The 14683-nt window shown below is 26.3% G+C and overlaps 1 protein-coding gene across 1 annotated transcript in view; it reads left to right on the plus strand.

Moving 5' to 3' along the window:
- Positions 1–9420, plus strand: part of LOC129912460 (frequenin-1) — a 150670-nt gene extending 141250 nt beyond the window's left edge. Inside the window, exons 6-8 of the mRNA XM_055990716.1 lie at positions 5675–5753; positions 8347–8435; positions 8727–9420. Coding sequence (XP_055846691.1) covers positions 5675–5753; positions 8347–8435; positions 8727–8894 — 336 coding nt within the window. The 3' untranslated portion in view covers positions 8895–9420. The remainder of the gene's footprint in view (positions 1–5674; positions 5754–8346; positions 8436–8726) is intronic.
- The last annotated feature ends 5263 nt before the right edge of the window (positions 9421–14683 follow it).

The following is a 14683-nucleotide window of genomic DNA, read 5'->3' on the forward strand; positions in this document are numbered from 1 at the left end:
CTCCGCTTTTCTATTTTCCATTCTTACATCAAACTTCTACTAAAAAAAATATTTTTTTTATTAATTGAATTTTTAGCCAATTTTTTACATATTCTTGTAGAAAATTGAGCGCTCTACAAAAAAGGTTAAATACACTTTTTTGAATTATCTAACCGTTTAGTAGATATTTGTGGTCCAAAAATCGAGAAAATCTTTAAAAATTCGTTTTTTGTTCTTAATTTTGTAACAAATTGAAAAACTATAATAATCAAACGCGCATGACATATTCTTGTAGGAAACAGATTGCTCCAATAAAAAGGTCTTATTAACTTTTTTTATTAATCTAACCATTTGAAAGATATTCGAGGTCAAAGTTAAACAAAAATATAAAAACTTGTTTACTTTTCAAAATTTTCGAATTCACTGAAAAGTCATTATTATTAAATTAGTAAGATGGATTATTGTAGAGGTTTAAATGTTCTACAAAAAAGTCCTTGGCCTCAAATTAATTGCTTTAACCGTTTAGAAGATATTAACTTATAAAAAAAAATTTAATTATCAAAGGGACATGTTGTTGTGCTTCTTTGCTTCTGGAAAAAACTTGACCAAATTTTTACGGAGCTTTAAAACAGTTCCTTTGAGTTTCACAGATTATTGAGATAAAAATTTGTGGGAATGTGGTCCATAAAACTTTATTTTTGAATGAAAGATGCATAGGTACTAATATGTTTATTGTTTTCAATTTTTGTTTTATGAGGTAAATACTGTATTATTTTGCTAACAAAGTTTTTGTTAAAACAATGGCATTTCCAAATCCAGGCATTTTGGAGTCAAGCCGCGATTTAAAGTGAATTCCTCAAAATACCTCTGTTTTTTTTTTTAGTGCATTTTTTTTTCATTTTTTGTCCATTCGTGGTAAATTTTGCATAGCATGATTATATTTTTGTATTTTCACGTTTGGTAATTTATAGTTTCCCGCGATAAATTCAGTTTTCCACAGTTTTTTTTTTTTTAACAGACACACCAGAATAATGACTTGCAACAGAAGATGCACTAATTTCAATGTTAAGTTCCGCCGTTTTACCCACTTTTTTACAAATAGGAGCCTTAACACGTCTGTTAGTTTGATACGTGCTTGAAATACGTAAAATCCATTACCTTACTTTACCAACCATCATCATTGAAAAAGAACGTTTGTCAAAATAATTTTTTCCCCACACAAATCAGCACTTTTTATACAAAAAATGCAGCCTCGAAGCATAATACCAGCTATATGACTGACATTGACCATCATGAGATTCACCATAATATTCTTATTAAATAACCGTCAACTTCTTAATTTTATCTTTAACCGTTACTGATTATTCTCATCAGATAGAAAAATGTTCATTTTGTCAAAATACTTATTCCGACCATTGTAGATCATTTACAGCTGCAAAAATATAATGTTTTATTTCATCTCAAAAGTTCAATCCCTCAGCTTCAATAAAATTAAGCATCATTTTCCACTTATCACCTACAGTTTGTAAAAAATAAGTGAAGTTTTTAAATGTATCCTTGAATTTTATTTAGAGTGATCCTTTGTTAAGGTGTTGATATTGATACTCAAAGTCAAGAGTATGGTTTTTGGTTTAATAACTGATTTTACAGTCTAAAATAGTCCTAGGCCTTGGAAAAAACAGAAACTTAAAGTATAATGAATAAATTTTCTTAAAATTTTATCAGGAACAATTTTTCCCACTTTCTTAGGAGAAAAATAAAAAAAAAATTGGAAAATTTTGGTTTTTCAATAGTTCCCATAATTATGATATTTCACCATTTGAAATAAAATATTTAGGACTAAAATCCTACAATAAGAAGAATGTAGCTTTTACATGCCTTTTGTTTTGTCATGATTGATCATTTTTTTTATTAAGATTCAGCTATCGAAAATTACTAAAAAAAACAACAAATTTTGTTTTTGTTCCTTTAATTTTTGGGGCTAGGGTTTATTTAATTTTTGACCTCATTACAATTTTAAAACTGATAAAGGACTAAATTTGCATATAGCTAAGCTATGTACTTTCCCTAACGTCACACTACCAAAAAATCATAAGATACAATTTAAAGTCAGTTTTAATAGAGAGAAAATACAAATTTGTCTGGCAAAGGTGAAGCTAAAACTAGTTTTAAGCTGTGCGAAGCTCGTGGTGCTGGAACTCATGCTCCAGCCCATATCAACTTTTTTGGTTACAAAAATCATAAAATGTCAAACGAATACATTGTTTACTGTTTTTACCTTACATAGTTCAAAAATCAATTTTAAAAGTAATCTGAATGTTATTTATCGTAGGGAAATAAGACTTCGAGAACCTAAGTCCACAGAGTTCTCACTCATTTTTTTTTTCTTATTATTCTTGTTGACAGTGGATCTTAGATCCCCACCTGTCATATAGATTTTGTCAAGTAGATTTTGTTGCCACTGAATGAGAACTAATACTCTCCCCAAATTTAACTGCATTCACAACTTCTTTCCAATCCAAAATATTAAATTTAATTTGAACCTCATTATTATTTCTGAATTTGAGTAAAATCTTCAGAAATTTCATTACTTCGTCCTCTCATTTTAAGATTTGGTCTAGTTGCTAACTTCTTTACGTGGCACAGTGTGGTAATTCGCCAATCTGACTGGACAAAATAGAAAAAAAAAGTTTAGCCACATGATTTTAAATCATAAGTTGAGCTTCTCAATACAATGGGTAACTGTAATTCATGTTTGGTTTTTTTTGTTTTCATCTCGGATTAGCGTAAGCTAAGTTTGAAAGTTGGTTCTTGTCAACAGTTTGATGGAGATAATACAAAGTATTCTATTTTTCGCTTGAGTTTGGTTGACGATTAAAAACGCTGTGGTAGTTTTATTGTTGTAATTGTTTTTTTTTATTGTTAATCTACATTTGGAGGTAAAGTATTATAATTTTTATTTATTAATTACCATTGCAACTATTTAAAAAAAAATAAATTCTGTAAGAAGGCTAGGAAATGCAAAAAAAATATCTTTGTTTTTCAAATAGAGGTAAAGTTAATTTTTCCGCATTTTTCCGGTCTGAAATTAATTAATTAATGTATTGTGGAGTGTTGTCATTAAGATTAGCTATTTACATGTCGCGCGTTTTCGCGACCGCCATACAACTTTCTAAAAATGTGTCAAAACTGCCAAATAAGATCCAAAAGACAGTTTTTTTTTTATCTTTTAATGAGCAGGTATTATCTTTGGAACATTTTTGACGATAAACAAAAATTAAAAACATATATAAAAGTTTTGTGCTTCAAGTTAAGCGAAAAAAAGACAAAAAAGGTGGAAGACACATTGGAACACTATTTAAACATGACATTGACCAATATTATGTGGTAACTAAATAAACAAAAACGGTAGATATTGAAACAAAAGTAGAAAAGAATTTTTAAAAATTAAAAAACGGGAAAAATATAACAAACGGAAGGTTAAAAGTCTCCTAAGTGTACCTATCCATTAGGAAATAGCTAAAATCAGTAGAATCGCTCTCCGCAAAATTGGAAAAGCGTATTCCAATAAAAGCTTAAAGGATTTATCGAAATTTTCTTTGAGTGAAGGATCAAAATGTATAAAAAATTAAGTTTTGATCCTCTGGAACCACTAAACCACTGGAATTTTCAACTAATGAGGCATTATCATTGATGAATGATGCTTTTCTGTCGGAACATCTTAAACAAGTTCAATGCAAAAAGCAAGCAAGTGTAAAAGGCCAGAAATAGGGTCACGAAGAAGTTTAGAGAATTAGTAGCTTGAAAAACATCGAAGGTAATATAAACACAGCTCTTTTCAATAGGCCCTTATGTTTCAACTTTGCATCGCACAAAAAGGAGTTACTGTTTTAAATTATCTGCAGATATTTTTAAGGGTGATGCCATTTTGTATGATTGTGAAACATATTTATTTAAAATCATTGCTAAAATTTTAATTTATAGCATGATATTGAGAAAATAAATCATGTATGTCACCTGTCAAAAACGTGTGTAAAAGTTCTATTTCTTAATAAAAACTAATTATTCTGCCTCACTTTTTTCGTGAATAGCAACAGAGTTTTTATTTATTGAGATTTTTCAAGCGTTTTTTAAAATAATTAAGTATATCCAATCATAGAATATGTTTATGGAAAATAAGTTCAAATACTATAAAAATGCATTTTCTTCATCACTATTTTGACCCAATTTTTGCAGAAATTATAGATTTCTTTTCAAAAAACCTTTCTTTTTTATAGAATTTTATCTATTCACATTCATTTGTTTAAAACTGTTTAGAAAAAAAGTCGATTATTAATTTTGTCCAGCTAGAATCGTGATTGGCCACACTGTGCGTGGTCTTGCTTTCCCTAACCTTATACTCGAAAAAACTGTTTAATGGGACATGAAATTCTAAAATCGATGGATTGGGGCATAGTTTCAGAATTCACACCCAGGTGCGAAAAAATCGTCATTTGAGTCCCGTTTCTACATCGCAAATTTCCTACAATTTAAGAAAATATTTTATTTCACCTCGGGCAAACAGTTTTCTTCTCTACATAAAGTAACTATACAAAAATTTGGTCTTATTTCACAAAAAAAAGTTGATGCTCTTATGGACTATTTTTCAAAGTAATATTTAGGCAAATTTAACCATCTAGTGTGTAATACCTTCTTTAAAAAAAAATTAAACTTTAAAGCTAATTATGTAGCTCTTTTCTCTACTATTTCTAATTATTAAGTTTAATATCAGGATAGATAGCATTTTAATGACTTTTTGTTGACAATATATAATTACTGTGAACAAGAAGTCCAAGAATGTATACATTTTTGAAATCTGGAATTTTTCATTCCATTCTCGGCCTTTCAAATTTATTGAAGTTACTACACAAATCCCTGAACTATTAAATTGTGGCAGCCATAGTTTGTTTTTCATTCAACAAAATAAACAAAAACGTTAATCTATCCTTTCATCGCCAGAGCAATTCAAAGCCCAGGTTGTATAGGTATAAGTCTACCTATATAGTATACATTAAGTTGAATGAATCAACCCAACCTCTGGCATAATCAATTCAGTCCCTGATTTAATTATCATTTGATAAGCATTCCATTCAGAGACCATTCAGACTTTATTTACCCCTTTTTGAAAAGGTTTTCAAGTTGTTTCCGGGGGCAATAAGAGTGAGAGTAAGGGTATGATTGAAAAAGTCATTAGCACTTCTCAAATATACATAAAATATACGAATATAAGGGACAAAATGTCAAAGCTGCATATATAATTATACGAATATTTATGTTTACTTTTGTAGATTTGAATAATCAGTTGTGTTGTAATCGTATATAGAAAACCTTCAAAATATACATACCATTGTGGATAAAATGATCGAGTATCAAATCAAACTGTGGAACACTTGAAAAGACATTAGTTTTCTTTAATTATTAAATTATTGAGATTAAATTGGTTGGAAAATCAGATTCATTCCTAGGGGATAGTTTCATTTTGTAATAATATGAATGTAAGAATTAATGAGAAGAAAGATTTAAAAATCCTTAGAGAGAAATCTGAATAAATTAAAATTGTAAGTATTCTTACCAATTACACTGGTTCTTGGAAATATTGAAAATTATTATGAATTTATTAGACGTAAATAACATTTTGAAATTTTTTCTTAAACAGGATGGTTCGATAGAATTTGAGGAATTCATTCGGGCGTTATCGATTACATCGAGAGGAAATCTAGACGAAAAGCTGCATTGTAAGTATACACACAAAAATAATTTTCTATATACATTTTTATTGAAATGTTCTTTTTTGTAGTACGTATTTGGACGTATTTCCCCTAAATATCTGAGATTTATTGCTTTTAATTTCTTTTTTTATTTGATTTTTTCAAACGTCTTAATTTTTATTTATTATACGATAGCTATAAGTACCAAGAGCTAGAGGTTTTTAACTGTTCCATGAAGGAAAACAAATTTCTTTACTGTTAAATTTCAAAACTGATAGGTAACCGTTAACCCTAATTAAACATGAATCTGTACTTTTGTGATCTTGTTTGTTCTGACAGTTTTCACGTATTTGTGCTGTTCTGATCTATTCTGGTCTAGTTTTTCTTCATTAAAAATATCTTTTTATACAAGGTATCCAACAGTTACCGCCACAGACAAGGACCATAGGTTTTTGAGGCAATTTTTAAGTCGAAAAACTTATGGGGATGATTTTTTTCACTTAGTTCTTGAGTTATAAAAACAGTTTTTATGTTTTAAGGTATTGTTTCTTTAAATTCTTTAAATAGCTCTATTAACGCCAAATGTCTTCTGATATCAAAAAAACTTAGTTTTCAAACAAGAAATTAATTACCATTTATAACTTGTCTCAAAACTTTTTCGTATTTATCGATCATTTTTCTTGGAATTTTAGTTTCAAAGAGAAGCTTATACTTTATTTATTTTTTTTTCAGGTTTTTTTTTCATGGATATACAGTCGACTCCCTCTAGGTCGAAATTTCACAGGACTCGAAAATCAGTTCGAGTTAGGGAGAAATTCGAGTTAGATTTCTTCAATAAATCAAGCAAATTTTTTTTCAAATTCAGAGTTTATGAATTGAGAAATTATGATTTTGAACGCAATTTGTTTTATTTTGATGAGATAAAATGGATTTTAAAGTGATACAAATATTTTATCGCCAGTGATAAAAGTTACAGAACATGGGCACTAGACGAAATTGAAATTGACCAGACTGCAGGCACCTTATGAGATAACAAACATAAAAAAACGGACGAATTTAATGTCTCCTCCTTTTTGAAGTCGGTAAAAAATAGAAATATTTCAATTTTATTAGACTTAAACAAAAATCAATTCATAAGTTGGATTAGAAAAAAAAGTAAAATTTTGCAAAATAGTTCATTTTTAACTGTTTTTTAGCAGTAATGAAATTTCTTTTTACATTATTCTTGAGGCTTTAAAAAATTAATAAAATATTTATCATTTTACCCATTTTAATTCAAAAATTTAACTTTTTTGAAGTTGTTTATTTGTTTGATTGGGTTTTTTTTATTTAAAAATTGAAATATTAGTATTTTGTTAAAAACAAGTTAAGTTGTTTTAAGGATATTGAAAGGCCTATCATAATTAGAAGAAAAAATGCTACTAATGAACGCATTTCTGTGATTAAAACGATGTCAAATTTAAATCATATTCCAAGAAAAAGTTTTAAGACAAGTTTTAAAAGTTATTAATTTTTTTTAATAAAACTAAAATATTAAATCAGTTGAAATTTGCCAAAAATGTTTCTGTTGTTTTCTTACAACACCTAAAAACAGTTACTCAAAAACAAGAAAATCACGTCAGGAACCCATGTTTTTTGACTGTGTTATTGTCTTTGGGACACCATATAAGGAAGAGGGGGGGGGGGGTAGGTAGTTAACGATAAGGGCAACTTTGAACAAAACAAAAAAAAAAGTATTAAAAAGAATAGTTGTTAATGCTTCAACACAGTTGTACAGTGAAAACATTTAAAGATGTTTCATATGCGATAACTTGACTTAATTTTTTTAATGGTTTGAAATATAGGTACCTATGTCTATATTCCGAATGAAATAAGGCAGTTTTATTAGATTTTCTTTAAGAAATTTAATATTTTTGAATAGTTTAGTAAAAACTAATACTCAATATAGTCCGTTTTTTAATGCATCTCCAAAGCTGCCCCAGGGGTTTCAAAAGCTTTCTACCCCTTCTATGGGGGCATATTTGGAAAGTTGGAACCATTTACTAAATTGTAAAAATTAACTATAAACAAAAATTTGAGGCTCAAGAAAGGATACCACAGAACAAAGATATTCACAAAGAACTTGTTTGAATATTTGAGCATTCCAGAACGATCTTAGTAAAAGTATCCTAAGGTGCCCTCCCTCTGCCCTATAGTATGATGTAATTTTGCCGGGGTTGAAGAATAATAAATAAAAGCGAACCAAAAAATAATTGCTTTTCAAGGTTTAGAAAAAAATTAAACATTTTACAATTCTTTTTTTCAATGGCAACGTTTACAGAAAAATTTTGCTTTTTTTTTTTGTTTTCTTTAATTTATTTGTTTTTTTTTTTTATAAAATTCTTTAATAAAATTGTATGCTAAAACTAAACTGTGAAATTTTGTAACATTGAAAACGTAATCAATCACAGTTTTCAAAATAATTTTACTATCCATTGAAAAGTTTTCACTTTGAAGGCAAAAAAAAAATAACATTTTTTAATCTAGTAAAAAAAAAAAAACAACCTACACTGTCCAGTCCTTGAAATCCATTTAACTTATATCTTTTTCTATTTTCCTGTCACTCTTTCAACCATTGCAGGGGCGTTTAGACTTTACGATGTTGACAATGATGGCTTCATTACCAGAGATGAAATGTACAACATTGTGGATGCCATTTATCAAATGGTGGTAAGTAGACAGATGGCATTTGCAAAGATGTATTTTTTTTTTCTATCTATCTAGCTAAACATTGATTTTTATCCTTGTTCTTTTTTTTCTGATTTTATTTTATCATTTCCTTTTATTCAATTTTATATAAATGAAAATTGCAATCTCGAATATTTTAATGCCTTTTAAATTCTATTTTCAATGCAAACACATTCATTTGAAAAAATAATAAAAAAATCACAAAAAAAAAAAATAATCATCATCATTATTATCAACCACCAACAAATCAACAACAACAACAACAACATCCAGGGTCAACAACCACAAACTGAGGACGAAAATACCCCACAAAAACGAGTGGATAAAATATTTGATCAAATGGATAAAAATCATGATGATCGTTTAACACTGGAAGAATTTCGTGAGGGTAGTAAAGCTGATCCACGTATAGTTCAGGCGTTAAGTTTAGGTGGTGATTAGCCGAAAGAAACGTAGTCTAAAAATTAGGTTCACTTATAATAAAATTAATAAAAATATATATATACTTAAATTATTTCAAGCAAAAATAAAAACAGATAAAAAAAAACCCTTTCAACAAAAAATTAAAATATATATTTTCAACTACCAACTCATAAACCAAAAAAAACTTAAAAAACAACTTCACTGAACAGATAACAAAAAAAAAAAAATTAAAAAATAAGCTTCTCCATGTTGAAAATATTAACTATCAAAAAAAAACTTCCTGAAAAATCAACACACTTCGCTTCAAATTGGGAAGATATTTAGGTTCGATCTTGAAGAACGAAAAAAAAGTCAATCATCAAGTCTGTAGATAAAAATTCGAAAAAGATAACGCTCAGCAATTTTTTGAAAAATAAAAAAAGTTAGATTTTGACAAAAATAATAATAAAAATTAAATGATGAGGAAGAGTGTAAAAATATAATATATTGTAAATTTAAAAATATCTTCAACGAAAATTAGAAAAACAAAATCTAAGAAAAATTTTTTAAAAAAATGGTTCAAAAGCCGGGTCTAGATAAAGGTGCGTTGGCATGTTTTATTGAAATTTAGTAAAAACTAAAAATAATAATTTTTCTTTTCAAAATGATATTTGTATAGAAAAACAAAAAAAATAATAATCCGTTATCATATAAAAAATTTAATCTCAATTTAAATTCAAAAAGTTTAATAAAAAAAATTAAATTATTAAAAAAAATTAAACAAAACTATCTTTATCCTTCTTAACATAATTTCGTGACACAAGATCTTGACCTATGTTTCTACAAAATTGAAATTAAATTTTTTAGTTAAATTTCAAGCGAGTCAACCAAAATGCAACAAATATTTGTATTAATCTTGAAGATTCTCTTCTGATTTTTATTTTCCTTTTACAAGAAAACCGTTTTAACGTCCGTTTAAAAAAACCAAAGAACATTCAAATATCTGTCTAGATTTATTTCCTATTTTACATTTTTTTAAAGGTATAGGTCCCTACACTGTGCCTTATGGTAAGCCTTTAAAAATCCTTTATACTTTAAATGGACTTCATAATTACAAATCAAAATTATTTTATTCGCTGACCCTTATTCTTCCAATAACAAATACAAGCAGTTAAAGAGAACAGATGTTTTACATAGTTTAAACAAGCGGAGTTGACTGTAGTAAAATAAACTTTTCTGTCTTCTATAGATTTTAAACAAATCTTTCTTAAAAAATTGAAAAAAAAATGCATTCCTTCGAATTTTTGTTTATTACTTTACAACAGTATGAAGTTAATTTTGAACAAAATTTAAACTTTTTCTTCTTTTAATACTTAGTAATTAGTAACATTACAACCTTGTTACAAAAAAAGAAACTCAACCTTAATCAAATATCGTAAACTATTACCTTGGAAAATAAATCAAATTTTATAAAAAAAAAAAATATATCTTCTAACAAAAAAACAAAAAAAAATACATAAAATAAATTAAATAATAAAAATAAACCAGTCCGCGTTATATACCTACATAAAAATATAATATTCAAATAATTCCACAAAACACAAACACCTCCACACTCACACATCACAATAAAACACCAATTTTATTTTTTTTTTTTTTTATTTAAAAAAAAAAACTTACAAAACCTTAAATAAAATAATAATTTAACTAAAAACCATAAATAAAAAAAAAAAAAACATAATTAATAAACAAATAAAACACATAAAAATCCTTTTAAACATTAAGGCGCTGTAAATTAATAGATTCTCACAATAAATCTTCGGTAGAATTTTTTAATATATAATGAAAATAAAAAAATAAAGAAAAAAAAAAGTACGAATGAATAATATTTTAGATTTAATAATAAAATTATTATTAAATATCTTTAACAATAAAAAATAAATTGCAAATAGCTTGTATAAGAAACAAAAAAAAAAAAAATTAAAATACTATTTTCTTGCTCTCGGAAAATAAACACTTTTGAAATAAAAAAAAAAAAAAAAATCAAAATTATTAAATTGAATATCGAAAATCCAAAATATAAGAAAATTTTCAAAATTAAAAAAAAATAACAACTATTAATTAGGTAAAGAATCAGGAAAAAGTGTTTTCTACCATGTTGTCAATGTGTTTCGTTGTTTTCAATTTTCGTTAAAAATTTCTAAATGATTTTCTAAGTGTGGTTTTCTATTTCACACAGATTATTTTTTAGTTCCTATTGAAAGAATGATTTATATTAAATTTTTATTTTACAAAAAGTTGTTTTTTGTTGTTATTTTCACAAAAAAAAAAAAAAAAAAAACTCAACCAAAATTGAGAATTGCACATTAAAAATTTCAATATTTTAAAATTCTTCACCAATGCAGTTTTTTTCTATATATATATTTTTTTTTTTTTTTTTCAAATTGAATGAAGCATGTTTTTCAAAATTTTTCTATGCAATATATTTTATATCTTGGCATGCAAAATTTTCGTCACGATTTTTTGATATTTTTAATTAAAAGAATTTCTTCGTCTTCCTCTTATTAATATTATAATTGGGCATGGTTATAAATTACTTCGTTTGGCAAACCACGATTTTTCTGCAGAAGCCTTTTTACAATATAACCAATTTTTTTTTTGTTTGAAAAAAGTATCTTTGGCAGCAAAACACAGTATTTCACACAACATACATATACGTACACCATTTATATCTATCTCTATCAAAAAAACAGCAATAAAAAAGGAAGCATACAAAAATTCTTCAAAATAATAATAATAAAAAAAAAAAAAACTAAGACACCTCAATGTAGTAATATACCATCATTCTGATTTAATTTCTTTTCTATATGTGGTTCAGCTTTATTATATACAAAAAAATATATTATATTTAATATATATAAAAATATTTAAAAATATATAATTACATACCAATAAATATATTTACCTTGTTTTTTAAGTTCTTTTCTATTGTTTAATTTATGATTTTAGCTAAACAAAATAGTATTAACTACTATATTAATACATTATTTCTCTGTTTTAAAACTATACTATATGAATTGCATTTTGTTTAATTATTTTTTTTTATTTTATTTATAATAATATATTAAACTATGTATTGTAAATTCTTTGTATTGTTAAACTCTATAAATATGAAAAATGAATATGATCATGGTGCTTATGGTCATCTATCTCTCTCTCTCGCCTTTTTGTTATTATAAATATAATAAGCTTGGAGATATATCTTAATATATTATACACATTTAAATGTTTTATGTATATTTTGATTTTATTTTTAATTTTTTTTTTTTATTTAAAAGTTTTTGAATTGTTTTGTACAATTTTTCTGTGATATGAAATTAAAACAAAAAAATTATATTGCAAACAATCATTGAAAATTCTGTAAAGTGTGTCTATGGTAAGAATCAGAATTTAAGTATACACAATAATTATATTTTTATGATTTAAATGGATTTTAAAATTAATTTAATTTAATTACAAAGAAAACATGAAAAACGTGTTTAACAATTCAAAAATATATTATTTTTTTTTGCAAATTCGAAATTGGCTCAATTTGTATGAATATATATATTTTTTTTCTCAATGGCATCCATGCTTAATATTCTTTTGTAACAAATATTTTTATGGGTATAAGCAAATTTCAAAGTAACAAAAATATTTCTTCAGTTCTAATATAATTATATAACCCTTTCCTTTCTCTAATAAGCTGCTGAAATGATAAAGTATTTCCATGTTCAAGAAGAACAAAATGCATTCCTTAAAACTTGTTTAGGAATGTTTGTATATTTGTTGTGTTTAAATTTAATTAATTCTATTTGATTGATTGAAAATTGTCTAAAAACACTTTATTTTTTAAAATTAATTCAAATTTTTTAAAACTAGTCCAAAAGGCTAAAAACCGGTAACTGACTATCGGAGGATGGCAAAATTTCAAACAAAAATTTCAAGAAAAAAAATACCATAAAGATATTCCATTTGACATGAGATGAATTAAGTCATTTAATTCCTTCGACTAGGAATGGAATGGAAAGATGCTTAAAAGACAGTAATGTGAGGTTGAAAACGAATGGAATCGTTCACTAAAAAAATCAAAGTAAAAAGTTAAAACGACTTGAAATGTTTTTTAACCTAGCAATAATTATTCCCAAACCAAATGGGCCCACGAAACTTTAACATATGTGTATGTGTATACAATAAATTATTTTTATGTAGGTAAATGTACCTATATATCGCGTAATTATATCAGTAAACAAAACAGGCTTAAGATTAAATTTCTCAGCGATCTTGTCCGTATATTTTGTATTCGCTAACTGATAACTATTATTGAACATTATTGATAGAAATTATATTGACAAAAAATTATAACTGTGCGTAAGTTTTTAAGGCTCTGTTTGGAATATGCCTTCATAATTCTGACGTTTTTTACTATTCTGTTTTCACTCTGTTATCACAGAGTAAACTTTATGACACGTTTTCACAACTAATATTCCGCTATTTATTACGTCACATATACACACACTTACATAAAGTCGAATAATGGCGTTTCAATGGTAATTTTCATATAAAATATCTATTAAGAACTCAATAATAATAAAAAGACTAAAAATTAAGCATCATTTGAAACAAGCCTGCATATGGACTTCAATTTAAAAAAAGTGCTCCAACATTAAACAAAACGATTCCTAAAATAAGTGGACTCCTTTTTTATTTAAGGTGAACTTCATTTCATTTTAATGTGAATATTCATCTTATGCTGATAAAGAAGTTTTGCTGTAATGTGTGTGCCTCCAAAAAATTTTAAATTTTGGAAATATCTTAGAGTTCAAACACAACAAGAGATTTAACCAACTCTATAAATAGCGTTATTAGATAAAAACATTGAATCAGTTTTAAACACACTTTGAACTCAATAGTGATAACTGATCTAGTGTGCAGAATAAAAAGTGATATATTTTTTTTATATTCATTTTTGGCATTTCCACATTCCTGAAAGCTGCGTATTACCTCTTAGACTTGGTTTTGATGAAACGAAAAGACATGTGCTTTAATTAACTTAATGAAAAGCATGTTACAAAGCAGAATTATGATCAAAATACTTAACAAACATTTTGGAAAAAACTTGTCTAAATAAAATCAATTGAAGTTGTCAAAAACACATGACATGATAAATGTAGAAGATTAAAGACTAAAGCTTAATATATTATTTTTGATTTCTTCTCATAAGATGTTGTATGCTAATGTACAAATGAAAACTCCTTGATATGATGTCATCTTTCGAACAAGGTTTTTTACCACCAACGAACCTTGCTTATTCTTATCGCAACCATCTCGATATTCTGGTAAGCTGTTAAAGTTGTATTATCAATTTGACTTTTACACATCTTACAAAGAAATCGTACTGAAAAATTCAGAAATAATAGTCTACTTCTACTGTCAATTTTTTTTTTTTACTGGTATAAAATGGCATTCGCTATACAAATATAAATCAAGTAAAAGTCGACGAAAAACTAAAATTCAATACCTACATCAATTTATTTTTCCTGCAAAACCTACTTAATTTACTATACAATTTGACACATTTATAGTGTAATAATAATAACTAAAAGACCATGGAAAACAGATGGTTTAATGCCAAAAGTAAAATATACCAGTTTATACTAATTCGAGTATTGATGTTTCAATATGTTTTATAAGAAAACTCAGATTCTTCCTTAAAAAGTACATTTTATTCGTAGAAATGTTTTATGGCGTTTTTATATTTTTGCAAGTCAGACGCACAAAGTTAACGT

This window comes from Episyrphus balteatus, chromosome 2 (assembly GCF_945859705.1).
Source record: "Episyrphus balteatus chromosome 2, idEpiBalt1.1, whole genome shotgun sequence".
Lineage (NCBI taxonomy): Eukaryota > Metazoa > Arthropoda > Insecta > Diptera > Syrphidae > Episyrphus > Episyrphus balteatus.